This window comes from Lepeophtheirus salmonis, unplaced genomic scaffold (assembly GCF_016086655.4).
Source record: "Lepeophtheirus salmonis unplaced genomic scaffold, UVic_Lsal_1.4 unplaced_contig_6088_pilon, whole genome shotgun sequence".
Lineage (NCBI taxonomy): Eukaryota > Metazoa > Arthropoda > Copepoda > Siphonostomatoida > Caligidae > Lepeophtheirus > Lepeophtheirus salmonis.
In genome coordinates this window covers 20,609-39,440 of record NW_027295160.1, presented here as the reverse complement: position 1 = coordinate 39,440, position 18,832 = coordinate 20,609, and the positions used below count along the sequence as shown (strand labels likewise).

The 18,832-nt window shown below is 32.9% G+C and overlaps 3 protein-coding genes across 3 annotated transcripts; 1 reads left to right on the top strand and 2 right to left on the bottom strand.

Moving 5' to 3' along the window:
• The first annotated feature begins 5,683 nt into the window (after window positions 1-5,683).
• LOC121123069 (equilibrative nucleoside transporter 1-like) lies at window positions 5,684-7,722 on the top strand. The gene is given in 4 exon segments (XM_040718154.2): window positions 5,684-6,373; window positions 6,376-6,482; window positions 6,547-7,009; window positions 7,012-7,722. Coding segments are annotated over 4 exon segments (1,308 nt in total). The 5' UTR covers window positions 5,684-6,051; the 3' UTR covers window positions 7,428-7,722.
• A 3,382-nt stretch (window positions 7,723-11,104) lies between these two features.
• Window positions 11,105-11,822, bottom strand: LOC121122994 (small ribosomal subunit protein uS11A-like). Its single transcript, XM_040718074.2, has 2 exons — window positions 11,791-11,822; window positions 11,105-11,689 (listed from the first exon to the last, which is right to left on the bottom strand). The coding sequence occupies exon 2, from the start codon at window positions 11,643-11,645 to the stop codon at window positions 11,187-11,189; it is 459 nt and encodes a 152-aa protein (XP_040574008.1). The 5' UTR covers window positions 11,646-11,689; window positions 11,791-11,822; the 3' UTR covers window positions 11,105-11,186.
• Window positions 11,823-13,854: 2,032 nt separating this feature from the next.
• On the bottom strand, window positions 13,855-17,590 carry LOC121123197 (uncharacterized). Its single transcript, XM_040718329.2, has 3 exons — window positions 17,314-17,590; window positions 15,457-15,701; window positions 13,855-14,680 (listed from the first exon to the last, which is right to left on the bottom strand). Exons 1-3 carry the CDS (start codon window positions 17,474-17,476, stop codon window positions 14,330-14,332), a joined length of 759 nt encoding a protein of 252 aa, XP_040574263.1. The 5' UTR covers window positions 17,477-17,590; the 3' UTR covers window positions 13,855-14,329.
• Between the last annotated feature and the right edge of the window lie 1,242 nt (window positions 17,591-18,832).

Sequence of the window (18,832 nt, the reverse complement as noted above, 5' to 3'; positions counted from 1 at the left end):
AAGGGTAATTATAAGTGAAAACATTAGGAACTCTGAAAAATCCACTGATATAAAAAAAAGTTTATATCACAAGAAAATGAAAGGCGCAGAGTAATTTAAACGACTTAAATTAAAAAATTAGATTTCCTCTTAGTGTATAAAATTGAAGATCCTTTCATTTTTTGATTAGATGGAGCAAGGGCGTACAAAGGTGGTGGACTGGAAGGTCTGCGCCCCCCTTATTTAATTTTTAACATTTATTTTACAAAAGTTAATTTTTGTGAGTTACTATGGATTTTTGAAATTTTTTATCAATAGCTGTTTTTTTCTTTAAAGAACGTAATTTTCTGTGAGTAGCTATGACGTTTTGAATTTATTTTTTCCAAAAATGATTTTTTTTTTGTGAATAACTATGACTTTTGGAAAAAATTCAAAAATTTTAATTTGTAAATATTTTTCAAAAAATTTTAAAAAAAAATTATATATTCCTGCAAATGCTCTTGTAGAAGAGATTGAGTGGCTATTCTTGTATATCAAACAGTCTCTACTGTTAAATAGAATCGACTAAACAACTGATTTGAGGTATTTTTTATTTTTGGACTGCTGGTACTAAAATACTATACAATAAAGAAAACAATGTCTTAAATACACACTTGATCCATACGTATATCAATATGCCAATGTGTTAAAAATAGCAAGTCAGACTTATTATTTTATATACATGTAAAAAGCACATTCTCGTTAAAATAATAGATAAGCTAAAAATATATTTTGTTCAGCATTTTTCAATGTACTTAACATACACTGTTCACGCTACCTAAAAATAGAAAGGCAGAGCATTCATAATATACTAGCTATGTACAGAAAAATCACACAGAGTCGATTCTCTTCAGGTTTTATTTATTCACAAAATATCCTTACTTTTTTCTTTTTGAATTTTGTAGTTTTTGAATGTTTATTCTACATAAACATCATCATTCTTACTACTAAGTAATAATTAGCTTATTAATATCAGCAGAAAGTTGTATTATTCTCCCCCAAGACGGGGCGACTCTCTGTTGCTTTGTTTACAAAAGTAATCTCCCTAAATTATATTAATACCGAGTGGTTCATTAAAATCTGAACACTTTGAATTTTAACTTTCAACAAGATATACTTGATTAATTAAGGATAGAATTTCAACAAAATTAATAATATAAATAGATGTATGACTGAGCACTCTTAATTTTTAATGTAGCTGCCCTTAGTGGTAATGATGGCTTCCAGGTGGCGGTGGAAATTCTGGCACCCAATACAGATGTATTCCTCTTTCATGGCGTCCCAGTGCTGGCTGATAATGGCTTTGAGGGCATCTGAGTTTGGATTAGGGATACTGCAGGTCTTCCTTCGACATGCACCCAAAAGGTTTAGTTAAGGGGGTTGGCAAGATGACGTCACTTTTTTCTTTTGTCGTATGAAATTTTATCTTCACTCTGAGAATTCGATAAAAAGAGGGATTTTATGGAGGTTACGAAGTTAGTTACAGAGTAAATCCTGATAATATTCAGAGTCCACAAGATTTTTTTTTCAAAAAAAAATGAAAAAAAATTTTTTTTGGGAAAATAAACGAAAAGATATTGAAAATATTAATTTTTTCGAAAAAAATTTACAGGTTTTCTCAAAAAAATGAATTTAATTAAAAAAAATCCTCAAATGTTCACACAAAAATTAAAAATTAAATTTTTAAATGTAGAATTTTTGGGAAAAATATTCCAAAATCCACAGCTTTTTACAAAAAGTATTTTTGTAAATTTTATCAATTTTTTTTTTTTAAATTTCAAATATCAATTTTTTTTTTTTAATTTCAAAAATCATTTGTATTCTCAAAAAATTTCAAAAATCATTTGTATTCTCAAAAAACTTCAAAAATCCACGGATATTACCAAAAAATTGAATTTTTGGAAAAAAATTTCATCTTTTATTAAAAGTATTTTTGAGAAAAAAATTCAAATGTTATCATTTTTTTTTTTCAAAAATCATTTGTAAAAAATTTCACAAAAAACATGGAAAATTATAAAAATCCATAGCTATTTTGAAAAAATATCGAAAATTAAATTAAATTTCAAATATGAAATTGTCTAGGAAAAAGCAAATATTCCTTGATTGGGTAGAGGTTTATACCTCCAGCTCACCCCTTGCAGACGCTCCTGATCTTACAGCCCCTAGCGAGGAAAAAAGTATTATTTTATGCAACTAAATTTGGACACAAAATGATCATGTGGTCGTCATTTCACCAAATGCTGTATCTTTGGTACTGGCTACAACATACCTTTGGAGAACAATCACAAAGTAGGAAGAAATAAATGGCTATATAAATGCAATTTAAATATTTTTTCTGTTAATCCTTTAATTGTTTTCCTGGGCTAATGCTCAGATACGACTAGAAATCATGAGCAACACTCATTTTCTACTAAATCTTCAAATCTGTTAGCTGCATAAATGTAGTCAATCTGGGGACGAACTCATACTAATATATATAAATCCCATGGAAACATTTCCGTTAAGGCAACTGCCCCCATGGTTTATCAGTTCAAATTAAGTGTAAAAATCAAGGCTATTATATTGATTTTTTTTTAAATATTTGATGTACTTCTATCTGTAATAAATATGACAGCTAATAAATTTATATGTGAAGTATACATATACACAAAAAATCTTCGTTTCTTCCCTTTGACCTTCCCCAAAAGGAAAAATAACCTGCAATATGCTCAGTAATGTATAAAATATGTTCTACTGGTGAGTAAAAATATTAAAAAAAACCAAAAGTTTAAGTGGTCATCCTGACAATTTGAAAAATGTTTGGGAGGAGAGCAGCTTAGCTGTCATGACGCAGTTGCAAGCAGCTTTGAGAGGAAGGAAAAAAGCACAAATCCTACTCCGTATATAGTAAGGACATATAGGCTGGAATTACTCCAATTTCGATCCTCGATTCACCTCTGAGTCCAACTTTTTAACCCACATTGTTACTCTCCGTCTTTCATGAATACACTCACTAGTTATTACTTTATACTTTAGAGGTTCTCTCTTCAATCATTAAATAGTCATTACTACAGCTATGGAAAATACAGAACCCTGTTCAAGGGCCTATTTATAGATGTCCTATATTTAAGTAAGGTGTAATTTGTTAAAAGGTTGTACAAATTACAATTTGTACTACTACCGGGTGGTCCATTGAAATATGAGCACTTACTAATTCAATAGTTAATGAAGGTTAAGTGATTGAAATTAATTCATATTTCGATATATTAAAGCATTAACAATTATTAACAAAAAAAAAAAAAACCTGAGCCCTCTACCTTTCGCACAAGTCGAGAAAAGGATACTTTAAACGTGATAGACAAATTTCTATTCGCGCACTCCAAGAAATTGGGCGTCTCCAGGACCACCATCTACACCGTCAGCAAATCGTAAACGTTAGAGAGGAAGAAGGGGTTTGTCAAAAAGGCCAAAATGGATCAGGAGGAGTTAAATAGTAAGAGTCCAGGCCAATTCCCTAAATTCCATGAGGGCCCATGCAAGAGATTTCGGGATTTTACACCAAACTGTCCAGAGAGCTATCAAAAAAGTGGGTGGAAAGAGCCTTGTGAGGGTGGATATGCTTTTTTTGACAACAAGAGTGAAAGAAATCCATCTCTTCCGTTCCAACACACACTGTTTCGAATGAGTATTTTGAGTTCTTTTGAACTCTTTTTTGGCACTTTGGACCCCAAATCCCTGATGCCAACACCTTCAACTACACCTTTTGGGTGCATGTTGTGAGGAAGGCCTGCATCCAAACAACGAGGCTCTCAAATCCCGTGTCAGCCAGCACTGGGGCAACATGGAAGAGGACTAAATCCGCAAGGGGTACCAGGCCTTCTGCTGCTATTGTTAAAGTTAATAGATTATATCTTGTTGAAGTTTAAAATTCAAAGTGTTCAGATTTTAGTGGATCACCCAGTATTCATAGTGACTTAATATTTAATTATAGGCTAATTCATTATGATGGATTAAAATTACGCATTTATTATGTATTAGGGAAGTCATTTAATTGTGGGATTTGACCTTTATATTGTGTCACTGTGTCACTCATCGAATAGTTATCACCTATTGATTTTTATTTAAAAATTCAAAAATTACATTATTAATATGCTGATCATCTCAATGGAATATTTATATAGTATCTTCCTCAGAATTATTGTACAAGTTGTCAAAGGCATATTCGTAATACAAAGGCGTCCAAAGAGGGTGAGCTGGAAGGGGTGTAGCCCCCTTCCCCTCCCAAAAAAAAATAAAGTAATTATTTTTTTACTGGAATTTTTTTATATGAATAAAAAAATTTTACTCGATAATTGGGGTAAAAAAAATTTTTGAAACATTTTTTTTCTCAAAAATATCTTATTCGGCCAAATTATGCAGCAATGCAAAAAAAATCTTTTGTAAATGGCTGCAGATTTTGGAATTTTTTTTTCGAAAAAGTGTAATATTTGAATTTCTTGTCGAATTTTTTTGATAAATAGCTGTCGATTTTAGAATTTTTTTTCGAGAAAAATTAATATTGAAATTTTATTTCAAAAAATGTAATATTTGAAATTTCATTTTAGAAGTTTTATTTCAAAAAATTTAATTTTCTATGAATAGCTATGGATTTTAGGAATTTTTGTCAACAAAATTTATTATTTGAAATTTAATTTTTTTGTAATTTTTTGAGAATAGCCGTGGATTTTTGAAATATTTTGATAAAAAAAAAGAAAAAAATCCAAAACCAAGCTCCACGAAAAAATATGCCTTCGGACGCCCTGTTATGTCTATAGAATAAGTTATATATCATTAATAAATTCTGCTATTGCTGCAAAATATTTCCCTTTAAAATGAAGCACGTGTACTCCATAAATTAATCATGGTCAATAAAAAAATTTTTAAGATGGTTAAAATTAGTGTTGTGTCAGTCCTTATTTATTCAGACTGGTTTTAGGAACAATCATTTCAGTCCTTGGGACCGATCCTTCGGAATGACAGTACTAGAACGTATTAAAAAAAAAAAAATAAAGTTGAATTACGTCATGAAGGACCGAATTTTTTAATTTTAGGACTAAACTAGACTGGACCGAGACTTAACATGTGACTGCGGTCTTCCATCCTAAATAACAGGTGTGTCCCCAGGGAGTGTGTTGGAGGGGCTGTAGTCCCCAAATTAAGTATTTTTTCCTTTTTACTAGATTTTTTTTGGCATTTTGGGTAAATATTTGAATTTTTTTTCTAAAAAATTTAATTGTTTGTGAATAGCTGTGGATTTTCAATTTTTTTTCCAAAAAATTTAATATTTGAAATTTCATTTTACAATTTATTTTCAAATAATTTTATTTTTCAAATTTTGATTCCAAAAAAATTAGTGTTCTGTCAATATCAATGGATTTTTCAAACTTTTTGTGAAAAGTTATGGACTTTTTCCCCCCAAAAAACAAATCAAAAACCCAAGCCCCTCCAAAATATTATTCTCCAGACGCCCCAGAATATGGATCGACACAACACTACTTAAGATGATTCGATACAAGTGTCTATTGTGTAATTAGATACATGATTTATTCGTTTCTTATATATGTATAAACAATAATTAATTACATTATTCTTTAATCAATGTTAAAATGTGATTAATAATCTACCCATTGGTAGATTAGAACGTTATATTAAGGAGGCTAGGTGTACTAGTTTAGTAGCAAGTCTGAAATAGTATGTAGATTGTGGAAAGACAACATCCAGATCCACGCACGCACGGAAGAGCACGCTCTTCTCTCCTGCTGCAATCTACACACACCATAGTGAAATTCAAGGAAGAAAGCAAATTCTGAAAATAAAGGGAGATTCCTCATCGTAATAGTAACTAGTAGTTGTAAAGACATAGTAGCACAGTGAAGCCGGCAAGGGGGAGCTGAAAGATAAATCAATCAGTGGGCTTAAGGAAGAAACATAGTATAAATAAGAGTGTTTAACAAATTTCCCCACTTTTTTCATACTATAACGTATCTAAATCTCCCTTAAATTGAATAAAAAACCATGGAAAAGTCAACAGCCCCGGTTGACAAATGGAAATTGGTCTATATCATATTTTATTGGTTAGGGATCTGCACCCTTCTACCATGGAACTTTTTCATATCTGTACCAGCCTACTGGTTCTTCAAATATCGCGCCATTGTAGAAAATACAACAATGCCCATAGATTCTAACACAGAGTTACAGGATAATTGGAATCCACGTCTCTCTGTGGCCTCCATGGTGCCAAACGTCACTTTCCTCACTCTCAATGCAGTATTTGGTCATCGGTTTAAAACAAAGCCTCGACTGTTTTTCTCTCTCATTATGGTGATTCTATTCTTCTTTATACGTGTATCATGGCTAAGGTGAACACAGATGAATGGCAAAGTATGTTCTTCAACGTTACGCTCATCTCTGTTGTATTTATCAACACATTTGCTGCCATATTTCAAGTGAGTGCATCTGCCTACCTCCACCTCACATTTATTTTAAAAAATCCATTTTTTTCCGATATAGGGAGGACTTTTGGGTGTTGCAGGGAAATTTCCAGCTAACTATATTGGAGGTGTATTCTCTGGCCAGGCTCTGGGTGGGATTTTTGCATCGGCAACAAATATTGTCATGTTAGCTTTTGGAGCGAGTGATCAAAACTCTGGCTTCTACAGTTTCATTATTGCCTGTGTCTTCTTGCTCACTTCCTTAGTTGCCTTTGTAGCTGTCACAAGAACCAAGTTTTACAAGTACTATGATGGGGAAGGAGAGAATAAAAACGTTTTGGAAATCAATCCAGATGGAGACCAGCTCATGGAAAAGGCTCCTCCACCACCTGAAAGCTCAGGACCAAAAGTGAATCCTCTTCTTGTTCTTAAAGAAATTTGGGTTTATGCACTCAGTGTTTTCCTTGTATTCGTAGTAACATTGGGGTGCTTTCCAGGGATCACCGCTGCTATTAAGTCAACTGGATCAGGAACGTGGAGTACCAAGTTTTTGTTCCTGTAACCTGTTTTCTAACTTTTAATGTGGGTGACTTCATTGGGAGATCCCTTGCAGAGGTCTTACATTTTCCCAAGCCTCATTTACGTGGATCCTCGTGGTATATTCTGATGGCTGCAGTTCTCAGAGTTATTTTCATCCCTCTGTTTCTCTTTTGTAACGTTTCTCCTTCAAATAGACATATGACCTCCGTCATTTTTGAATCTGATACCATTTACATTTTGCTAATGATCTTATTCTCTGTCTCCAATGGCTACATTAGCTCAATATGTATGATGAGTGCTCCAGGGATTATAAAAAAACCAGAAGAACAATCAACAGCTGCTAGTTTAATGGTTGCGTTTCTAGGTCTTGGATTGGGCGTTGGAGCCGCTCTTTCTAATGTTTTCGTACTATTCTTTTAATTCAAACTAATTATAATGGTGAACATACACCCTAACACCAAAGATCAATCTTCAATATATTTTATATATCATGTAGTTATTTAAATATTTTCACTTCTTCGAAGCTCATTTAAAAAAGGTATATTTTTAATGTTATGTATGTCAGTTAATTAAGTGTTTTTTTATATTGGTCGTATATTATAAGAATGATATTTTTGTTACCCATATCTCAATTATTAATATCCTTTATTTTCAATGAATGTATATTGAATATGTAAGAATAAAATATTATTAAATACAAATTTCCATTTTAAAATTTACCTCCATTTGAGAGGTTGAGATATAATTTATTTCATATATACCTCCGAAGTTAATTTTAGTTAAGCTATTAATTGCAATTTATATGAATAAATACGTTGTCATTGTATAAAAAGGGAGGGTTGTCAAGGTGAACATTCTGCAAAATAGTAAAAATATTATATTGCCAAGGTAATTGCTACATGCTTAGTTAAATAATATATAGAATGAATATGCTGTTGTCATGATTTTATCATATTATAAATAACTAATAAATATACATCCGTATTCCTATAGACGCTTATTCTTAAATAATTTCGTATAATTGAGAATCAGTTCAAAAGTGTATTCATAGAGATAAAGGATTGTTAACAAAGTAAGCTTATAATTAATAATACTAGCAGTATATTATTAGGTAATATTAGTTTTACATGCACCATTAATAGTATGTATTGCCTTAATTATTAATATTATTCTTCACCGTTATCTTAATCCTAATAAAGAATCATGAACAAACTGATACATATATTATAGGAAAAGATTAGACGTTCCTAGCTATTATTCTTCAAATTTTTGATCTACATACATTGAAATTACAAAGTAATCATTGTGCCTGAGGATGAATTAAAAAAGACATACAACAATGATTACAATACTATATAATTTTTAACAACTTGTGCGATCGTGTAAATAACACGAGGAAAATTGCTTGTTTTTTTCATAGGATAAATTTTGATCCCATCATCATCCCCATAGATATCAGAATTCGAGTATCTCTTGTGAAGAATTAAATACCTTGGATCTCTTGTTTTATCTTAATTATTAGAGAACATGGAAGTCTTTGATGAAAGAAGATGAAAAACACATCTAAATTTAAAATTTTTTATTACATCTGCTCAAATGTTTCTGTGTTTTTTATGTCATTACATAAATATCACATGTCATATCTGTAATATGTTTAAATTTTATGATTATAGCTTATGTATCAATTATCATATTCATGTTCTCAAACATATTCATGATATATTTTACTTTATTATATTTACATATACCATATCTAGTCTCTTATTTTATCTGATTAGAGAATTGTCATGTCTGTAAGGGAGGGGGTATGACTTGACATTGACCAATTCTACAGATCCATTTTATCACAAATTAATAGATGTAACTTTGATCATGTTGCAAACCCTTTTCAGTAACTATATTTTGAGAACTTTTTATATTATTCTATTTCTTCAAATATTCCTCGGGATTGTTCCCCACTCCAACGCATTTAGGGCATGGACTATAGTTCTTTATGAAACATACAGTCTTTTATTAAATCAATTCAGGATAGAAACTCCAAAAACGTGATTCCTTTAAAACGGATAATAATATGAAGCTATTCGATAGTCGGAACTATAACTAGATCAGTTGTGTGATAAATTAATTTAGACAAGTATCAGCTTAAGTCATAGATCGAATTCGGTATGCCTCATCTCAAAAGATATATGCCCTTTCCAGTGTGCAAAAAGTGATATGATTTATGTGGCAATGACTATGACTGGAATTAAGCCGGGAAAAACATTTTTATTTTGAAAAGGATAATTGCTTACTGATGACTAAGCCCAACTGTTGTACCTCAAGTCCTTCAAAATTTTTGGGAAGTCGAGTGAAAAGTAATACAATTTACGACTCAAATCCATATAAAGGCAACGCCTCTTGTGAATCATGATATATTTCACACTTTGTATTACAATCAGATAATTACAGAGTATACAATTTCTTCACTTCGTTACAAAAGTTGAATTAGAGCAACTATGTTTTGACGATATTAACTATCACATGCATTTGATTATAATGGAAAGATTATGAAGTGTAATTCTAATAATTTGAACCTCTTTGTACTTAAAATAAACATTGCGAGAATTAGACTAATTAAATTTGCCTAGTCCGAACCATGAATTTCTAATTTCTATCGACATTTTGTTTTTCTACCCCCCAAATATAATCCTGCGGAAGGTGTCTTAAGGCAGTCAGTATTAACTCGATTTAAAAAAAGTAATGAAGTTTAGTGGCGTCATCAAGGACCCAACTTTATACGTTTATAGGACTGACCCATCGGCCATCACTAAGTCATAGTCTATTCTTTTTTATACTTTAATAAAAGAAAAGAGTGCCGTCTTTATACCAGGTCCATGGCTAAGCATGTACAGTTTCATACTAATGATTATTCAATTAATAGGCAGCTCAGCTTATCACTACATAATGAAATTCAAGGTGATTATTTAATTTAATAAACAAATCAAGATGAGATCATACATGGAAATCAAACCGAGATAGTATCAAGTAATACCAAAATCTTAAGTTTTTACTATAAGGTTTACATCAATACCTATACTACACATGGGGTATTGTTTACTATTGAAAGTTCATTCACAATCTTAAGATAAAATAAACAACAATTAAATACTTCAGAATTACTGTCATGAAAGGAAATCCTATTTCCGGAACTTTGATAACCATGCAAGAAGCTAGTATGGTAATAAAAATCGATTAGACACATTCTACCGAATGGTCCATTAAAATCTGAACACTTAGAGTTTTAAACTTCAACAAGATATAATTTATTAATTAACAATATAATTGCAACAAAATAAATACTATAGACAAATATGTTCTGAGCTCTCTTAACCATTAATGTAGCAGCCCTTAGCGGCAATGATGGCTTTCAGGCAGGGGCGGAAGTCCTGGCATCCGCTGTGGATGCTGGACTTCAGGGCCTTGGTGTTTGGATGACGGATACTGCAGGCCTTCTCGAGTGGGACCACAAGTGTCAAAAAGAGTTCATAAGAACTCAAAATACTAATTCGAAAAAGAGTCTTGCAGCAGAGGAATGGGTTTCTTCCATCATATGTGGCAACTCTCGACCCACTTTTTGATAGCTCTCTGGACAGTCTGGTCTTATTCCCGATATCTCATGAGTGGAACCTCATGGACTAGAAGAGATTGGCCTGGTCTACTTTCTTAAACTCCTCCAGGTCCAATTTGGTCTTTTTTAACAACGTTCCTCTCCAACGTTACGGACTTGCAGACAGTGGTCAGGAGATGCTCAACTGCTTGGAGTGCGTGAATAGAAATTCGTGTATGTATTCAACTGTCCTGTTCTCGAAGTGTATGTAAGCTAGAGAGCTCAGGTTTGTTTTGTTTTGTAACTATTCGTTTATGCTTTAATGTATCGAAATATGAATTAATTTCAACCACTCAAACTTCGTTAATTATTGAATTGTAAGTGTTCAGATTTAAATGGACCTCCCGGTATTTAAGAGTTAAGTAACAGTGACGCAGGATTATTGTCATACCCAACATACTCATAACAAATCATTATCAAACTATATGAATAAAATGAGAGTGAGTCAATATTGAAGTATAATCCTCTTCCCAGAGTTCTTTTATTGGGATCAGACATGGAACATTACACAAAACAAGAGACGAGCGAGATGATTACAATCTTCTACCACGACGACCACCCTTCTTTCTGTTGGAGTCGGAAGGAATGGGAGTCACATCCTCAATCCGCCCAATTCTCATTCCGGAACGAGCAAGAGCTCTTAGAGCAGATTGTGCTCCAGGTCCGGGTGTCTTTGTACGGTTTCCACCCGTAGCTCTGAGCTTGATGTGAAGTGCGGTGATGCCAAGAGTCTTTATCTTTTCGGCAACATCCTGAGCAGCCAACATAGCGGCGTAGGGAGAGGCCTCATCACGATCAGCCTTCACCTTCATTCCACCAGTGACACGGCAAAGGGTCTCCCGACCGCAAAGATCCGTGACATGAACGAAGGTATCATTAAATGAGGCGAAGATGTGTGCCACGCCGAAAACGTCTTGACCTTCACGAACTTGAGGGCCTAATTGAATTTGGACCTCTTCGGTTTTTTCCTTCTTTCCCTTGCGAGGAGGCATTTTTGTAAGAAGTGGTAAGGTGATGAGAAGGAGTCAAAGAGCTGCTGAAAAGGAAGGAGGATTCGTTAGTTGGATTCGACACTCGTATTGTTTACAATTACAAATAATTGGAGTAAAAGTAAATAAGAATGAGCGTGTAACTTACAAGGCTATCTCAACGGAAAAGGAATTTTTTCCTTTCTTTCCCCTTATTCAGGCATACCATCTAATCTATTTACGGCCAGTCATAAATTATACTATTTTTTATTATATTCAGCTAACTAGGTTCAAAGATTTAAAAACTACCTATATTCCGAATCCATAGAAATGGATATACCGAATTAAAGGTATTTTGAAGGTATATTATTTAATAATAAATATCTACCTATAATCTTAGTTCCTCAAATAATAAATCAATATAAACAATTTCATTAAAACTACACACATCTAAGAATCAATTAATCTTAATTTATAGTATGAAATAATATTTTGTGATCTTGGCTCTGAATCCAAACATTTGAATTATGCGACTACAAATCGACTAATCTCACAAATATTCTACCGACTTTCTGAACAAATCACATTAGTATTGAAAGATCAATCGAATAATAATATATCCTACAACCCTACACAAATATCTACATGTGTGTGTGTCCCGTTTAGAAAAACAATGATAAAAACACAGTTATATCAATAACAGAAACAAATACAGACTTAAAACATAAAATACAAGTTGTTTAGAATTTTAAGTTACGTACATTTAACTATGTTTGATTCTGATCAAACCAGATTCCTGGGCTCTGTCGAGCAAATTTAAAATGTCTCTAATTAGTTGATTTTTTCCATACACCAAGATCGATTCCCCGTGTCTAAAAGTTTTTTTAATTACGGGTTGTCGATCCGAAAATGCGCCACAAAAATTAAAAATCCAAAAAACCGAATTATTGTAAAAGCAGAAAAAAGGAGAATGTATATTAAATACGAATAAAAAAATTGAATTAGGGAGAGGATGAGCGTAACTCGCTCAACTTAGTCCCTGGTGTGGAAAAATTAATGAGACCTTCTATAAATACAGTTTTAAATAGGCGTTGTTGATTAAATCTTACAGTTTCGATTATTTTTGAATAGCTTAGATTCTAAACCTTTGATTGATGTACATGTTGTAAATAAAAATTATGTATATGTCGCGATGGAGGAAAAAAGAGCCATCATAGGCAATTTAATCCCGGACGGGAGGACCACCTCGGACATAATAAAGCCTTAGAAGTCATAAATTGTTTGGTTGATAGGGACAACCTTGTGGAGAAATTAAAGAGTGACACCTGAAGACATCAAAGAGACCTTTATGGTCAACCCAACTATGAAGATGTCAAAGTAAGCCAAGAAAAAGAAGGTTCATTGGTCTACTGTGGGCAAGGTCATCCAAAAGGCTGGAGGAAGGCCGATAAAAAGAATTGAGAGGCCACTCCTGTCCCAACGTCAAAAAGAACTCTGTTTTCAGCAATGAAAGCAACTCTTCAATGATCTGAAGCACAATAGCAACTAGGTAACTTTTTTCTCTGATGAAAAGACCTTTACCGTTGACCCCGTCTACAACACGCAAAATGATTGGGTGGCATGCTTTGGCCAGGCTGAAAACAACATCAGAAAAGTCACCAAGACCAAACATCCGGCCTCAGTGATGATGTTGGGGATTGTGGCATCCACTCGAGAAAAAATGTGTCCAATTTGATTTCCTGTTGGATACCGGTCACCCACGGCCGACTACTTGGTAGTGTTAAAGGAAAATGTGGTCTCATAGATCACCAAGACCATGAAGAAGTCCAACAAGGCGATTTGTTCAGAGGGATTAATTGGAACGAACTCTTGGACCATTTATGGAAGATTACATTTTTTCTTTATGAAATAAAATGGTTATGATCGTTTTTACTTCTTAAATTCAAATAATATTGACATGTAAGATCGAAAATAGCCTGAAATATCAGTAATACCTACTATTTTAAATGGTACTAAACCGCATTATAGAGCTTAGATATTCTCTATTCCTTCAAAAAGTGCAACCCAGTAAAAAATGGAAAGCTGGACCAGATTAAAACATTTTTCCAAGCGGGCATCGAGGCCCAACTTCATCAATACCTGGAAAATGTCTTGGTCAAAACTTACTTTTTGTGTCCACTAGAGGCAGCATTTTTTTTATTATTTCTACCTTTAAGAGTATAACAAGTGTAGCTACTATCTAGAAATGAGAATATATTTGTGTATTAATAAATATATATATATAGAATTTAATTATTTTATTGATAAATTATGTGCAGTGTTCAGATTAATGTATCAGAGTCTTCCAAGAATGGTCTGCTCTTTCAGCTCTGCTACTTGCCCTCCAAGGACACTTTTGAAACATGCCAATAGTCATTTTAGAATTGAGAGACAAGGAGAGTTCCTGCATCTCAGCTAGTCAACTAACTCCAGCAAGGACTGCATTGTATGGCCTTGCTGCCCACTGTAGCTTGAGACCCTACTGGAACAATCCCTCTCATGTTTTCGAGGAGCAACAATGAACAAAATCATTGGTTATGAGTGACGAGATATTAATTATATTTATGATATTTGTTTTAAAAATGAATAAAAACGAAAAATGATTGATTTTAACCCACGGTAGCATCAATTGTCTACTTGTTAAATGATAATTAAAAATTGTTTTCAAGTCATTTCAAAAGTTGCAGACTATAATAAAGTAAGCCTGAAATGACCCCAATTATACCAAAGCTAACAATCCAACCTAATATTTCAAAATTGCGTGATATTTTTTTGATTGATGCTCTATCATTAGTTTTAGGAAAAGGAACATCTGGAATAGGACGATCCAAAAATTTACAGAGAGGTTCCCATCCTTGTCGGACATTAAATATCAAAAGTTGCTTCTCCGGAACATTATTTTTCACCTCTTCGTTCCATCTTTCAAAGTATGCTTTTGATGCCTCAGGGCCAGATTTATTTGCTTCTTTTAAACTCATGGAAAACCCAGGAACGATTTGATTGAGAATACTTTGGCCTACCTATGCGATAAATAAAGATCTATATAATATTTATAGTAATCTTAAGAAATTCAAGGCGTGCATTCATTTGAGCAACATTCATTTCAGCGAGTGTCATCATAGCAACATTCATTTGAACCAGTATTTATTTGGACGTGCTTCTTTTCATGTAGGGATTCAAGAGTAGCTATAGAATATAGGGACTGCCTATAGTTTATTTTGTCCTTTAAGAATGTGAAATATTCCTTCATTCAATGAAGCTAACAGAGTGATAATGTAGCATCCAAAAAGATCCGTCCAAATACACTTGAAGCCTTTTCCTATAAGGAACAAAATACAAATAGTTTTGAATAAAGTCAAAAATGGTACATGAATCAAAGGTTTACTATTATAACATTTGATAAAGAAAATGATCCTTTGTTAAAGATCCTACTCACAAAAGTACCCATTGATCAAAAGGCTTGAATGCCATCCAACTCAATAAGTTTTGTTAATTCCTCCCGCCAAGGAAGTATGCAGAGTTGAGAAGCAATCCGATAAGAGCCATATTCACTCCTGCTAGATTTCTTCAATTTGCCTTTAAAAACTGTACTGGAGAGTTATGACTTTTAATAATGAAGGCATTCATCTTATATTGTTTACTATATGGAAATGTCGCTGAAATGAAGGACACCGAAAAAAAAATATTGCCCAAATATATAATAACTCAAATCAATCTTGCTAAGATGACCCTCGCTGAAATTAACGTTACTCAAATGAATGGAAACGGAGATTCATATCTAAGAGTGAACAAATACATTATAGCGTTGAGCTAATCCGGTGAAGTAATAGATCCAGGGTATTCTATGGTCTTCATTATTGTTAAAAATTGTCGAGTAGCAAGAATCATGCCAGCTTTGAGCGTCCCTTACTGTAAGAACAACTTTTGATTCGGGGTAAGCTTCAAAAAGTTCTTTATAAAAATATGATGATGGCAAGTCAACGGCACATCGAAATCCACCTTTATCAAAAAATGTATACCAATCCTCCTTTGTAGTCTTCCCTGTAAATAATAAATTTAATTAAAATAATGAATGATTTCATATTTGTATCAGTATCAGATAAAGACAAACCTACAAATATTAAAAGTTCTGGATAAAAATGATTTCGAAAAAATAATCCTTGATAAATTGGTTCATTTTTGCAAATATTGTAAAAATTGGTTAAAAAAATTTACGATAGTTTTTAGTTTTTTTCCGTGCAAAATGATTTTTTTTTTTTGTGGATTTCTTCTTAAAAATTGACGTTTGATGAGATAAAGGAAAAAATTACTCAGAAAATGACAAATATTTCAGATAAACATCAGTTTTTTTGAGTCAAATTTATATGTAAAGAAATATTCAGACACATTTCTACAAACTTTATTTTATCTGCGAATCCAATATTCCATCGAAAATTCAAATTTTGCACCTGGAAAATAAAAGAAAGAAGAAAATGCAATTTTCAGCGATTTCTTATTTTGCCCATAACTTTCTTGATTTGCAATAAATTTAGAAAACGTTGTTATTTCTATAGTTTTTTAAGACGCTGATCCTTTTTTGATTTATGTCTTAACCCTTTATATCTATTTATTGATCTCCCAAAAACAGTTTTTGTGTTTTGGGATAGGTTGTGCCCAGTTCAAGTTTAGCGTTTCTATTGGTCCCGGTCTACGTTCTTTCTTTTGAACGGTTTGGTCTCAGTTCAGCTTTATGGATCTCGGTTCTTTTGTATAGAGGATCATTTTGGTAATAGGCACTTAAAACAAGGGGTTCGCTAGAAAATTCGGGCCCAGGAAATGATATTCGATATAAATAGGGCCGCAGCTACATTTTATGCAACTTGCTAGTACCCCAAGTTCCAGCAGGGGCTCCGGAAACTCGTATAATAGGTACCTCAGTTTAAAATGTATTAGTTTAGGGGGGGAGCTTGTCATAATAAAGTTTGGGAAACTCTGGCTTAATGAATATTCTAGTCATTATATTATAGTACCCCAACGAGCTTAGTAACGGACCTAGATCCATAATCTACCCCACCCTTTCCTCTTGTATTTACACTGTCTAGTGCTTACAACACTTTTTCCAGATCCATAAGAAGCTCTTACTTATTTGAAACTTAGATACAGCTGTATCACTCTGGCAACATAAAAGAATCATTGAAAACCACTGCCTTTACAAAAAAAAAACCAAGAAAATTGACTTATTACTTAAAGCTAATTTATTTGTTATAATAAGTATTTTCTTTTCTTTATATATTCTATATAGGAACAAAAGCATAAGAAGGGAGACCGATAAGTAATATATTGCGGTCTCGGTTCGACTTTGTCGGTTCCGGTTATAGCGGTTAAAGAACTGGAACCTTTTGAACCGCTAGAACTGCATGCCCGCTCAGTGTTCAACCTTGTTTTTGGGTATAGAATAAGCCCCTTATATGATAATCCCCCCTCAAAAAAAAAAAAAAAAAAAAAAAAAATCGGCACCCCTTCTTATTCTCATCAGGTTCAAAAGAATCACTCATGTAAAATTTCAGCCTTCTACGTACAACGGTGTGGTCGCCCATAAAGGACAAATAAATTCTATTTATATATAAAAACAGATAATATGTATCATTTTGATATTAATAATTAAAAATCTTACCAGATATAGCCTTATGCCAATGTTCTTTGTCCTTGGAATTTCCATTCATGAGAAAAACAAGCATATGATAGCAAGGCCCCTCCGGATACAAAATATCCAGGGCTTCTTTCAATGACATTGTCCCCGTCCTCGGCAAACCCGCGCCAATCACAGCCAATTTCATGTTCCCTCAAAAATATATGCTTATAATTTATGAAACTGAGTTGTTTTACTTCTAAGATAATTATTGAAACTATTATACAATAAAAGAAAAGAAAAAGATTGAGAGTGCTCGGCTTGATTAATGGAACAAGTATCAACATTCAACACAAATGTGTAACGTATTTATTAGTGTTGAGACTCGCTACAGCAACAAAAAAAAATTCGGTTCGGTCTTAAGGGATTTTTTCTAGACCGATTCGGATCAATTTTTCGGTCCAGACCACGGTCTCAGACCGTGGACCATTTTTTTAGTCCGACATTGTTGACCAACTTTTTCGGTCACAATTTTTTGAACGATTTTTTCCTGTTTCATATACCATTTTTTCTTTCTTGATCAACTATCATTAATTTTTTCCAAAAAAATCTCAAAAGTACACGATAAGTTTTCGAACAAATACCGTAAGCATATAACAGACGACGGGATCAAAATCTATCTCTGTTTAAACTTTGTATAACTTCATTGTACTTAAAAAAACATATGCTCTCATATTATGAATAATTTATCTGTGAAATCTTGACCGATTTATTTTTGGTACCAAAGTAGACCGAATTTTTATATGACTCGGTCCAGACCGAGCTTTTTAGTTTCAGAATTAGTTCGGTCCAATAAAAATATAACGGTCTCATACCGGATTTCCTGACCGAAACCCAACACTAGTATTTATTTAAGAATGTCCATAAGTGCACGCCATATTTTTGTTTTTTACAAGACCTTTTGTTGTCAGTGGTAACTAGAAGTAGTCAGTATCACTACTAGTGATAAAAAATTAGGTATATTTTTTAACTTTCCTTTTTTCTTTTTGAATTGGGAATCTAAAGAATGAATTTTTTATTCCTGGGCTGTTGTTATTAATGTGAGATTATAACCTAGAGTGGTGTTCTCTACCCCTCAGGCCTCACAAAAATTAATTAGTCATCTTTGTTTTATATATTATCTAAGTCTAGGAAGATATTAAAAGGGTGAGTTAGTACTTCATCTATGAACAGTTGGTAGGAAAAGAAGAAAATATTAAGTATAAACTCAAATTACAAAAGATAATTAATTCTGCAAGGTAGTTTTTAATTATTTTTGGGTTGATGATTTTTAATTAACTCATCGAATTTCATGGTCAATGACTACTACATGTTCTCCGGTCTCTTTTGTTATTTGCATTCATACTTAATATTTTCTTCTTCTCCTCCTTTGGATACATTAGTAAGTCTCCCTTTATTATAGCTCCAGTCTAAGTTGAGTGGTCTTTTACTTTGAAATGACTGTATTCTCTTCACTTGAGAACACAAATCTAATGAGTAAGAAATAAGCGCCTTTGGAAAGTTT

What these genes read in the sequence shown, in the direction of transcription:
- LOC121122994 (XM_040718074.2), bottom strand. Translation starts at nt 11,645, where the DNA reads ATGCCTCCTCGCAAGGGAAAGAAGGAAAAAACCGAAGAGGTCCAAATT.
- LOC121123197 (XM_040718329.2), bottom strand. Translation starts at nt 17,476, where the DNA reads ATGAAATTGGCTGTGATTGGCGCGGGTTTGCCGAGGACGGGGACAATG. An exon ending in TTGGCATAAGGCTATATCTG is followed by an intron (nt 15,702 to 17,313) that starts GTAAGATTTTTA and finishes TATTATTTACAG; the next exon opens with GGAAGACTACAAAGGAGGAT. An exon ending in GATTAGCTCAACGCTATAAT is followed by an intron (nt 14,681 to 15,456) that starts GTATTTGTTCAC and finishes TTTATCGCATAG; the next exon opens with GTAGGCCAAAGTATTCTCAA.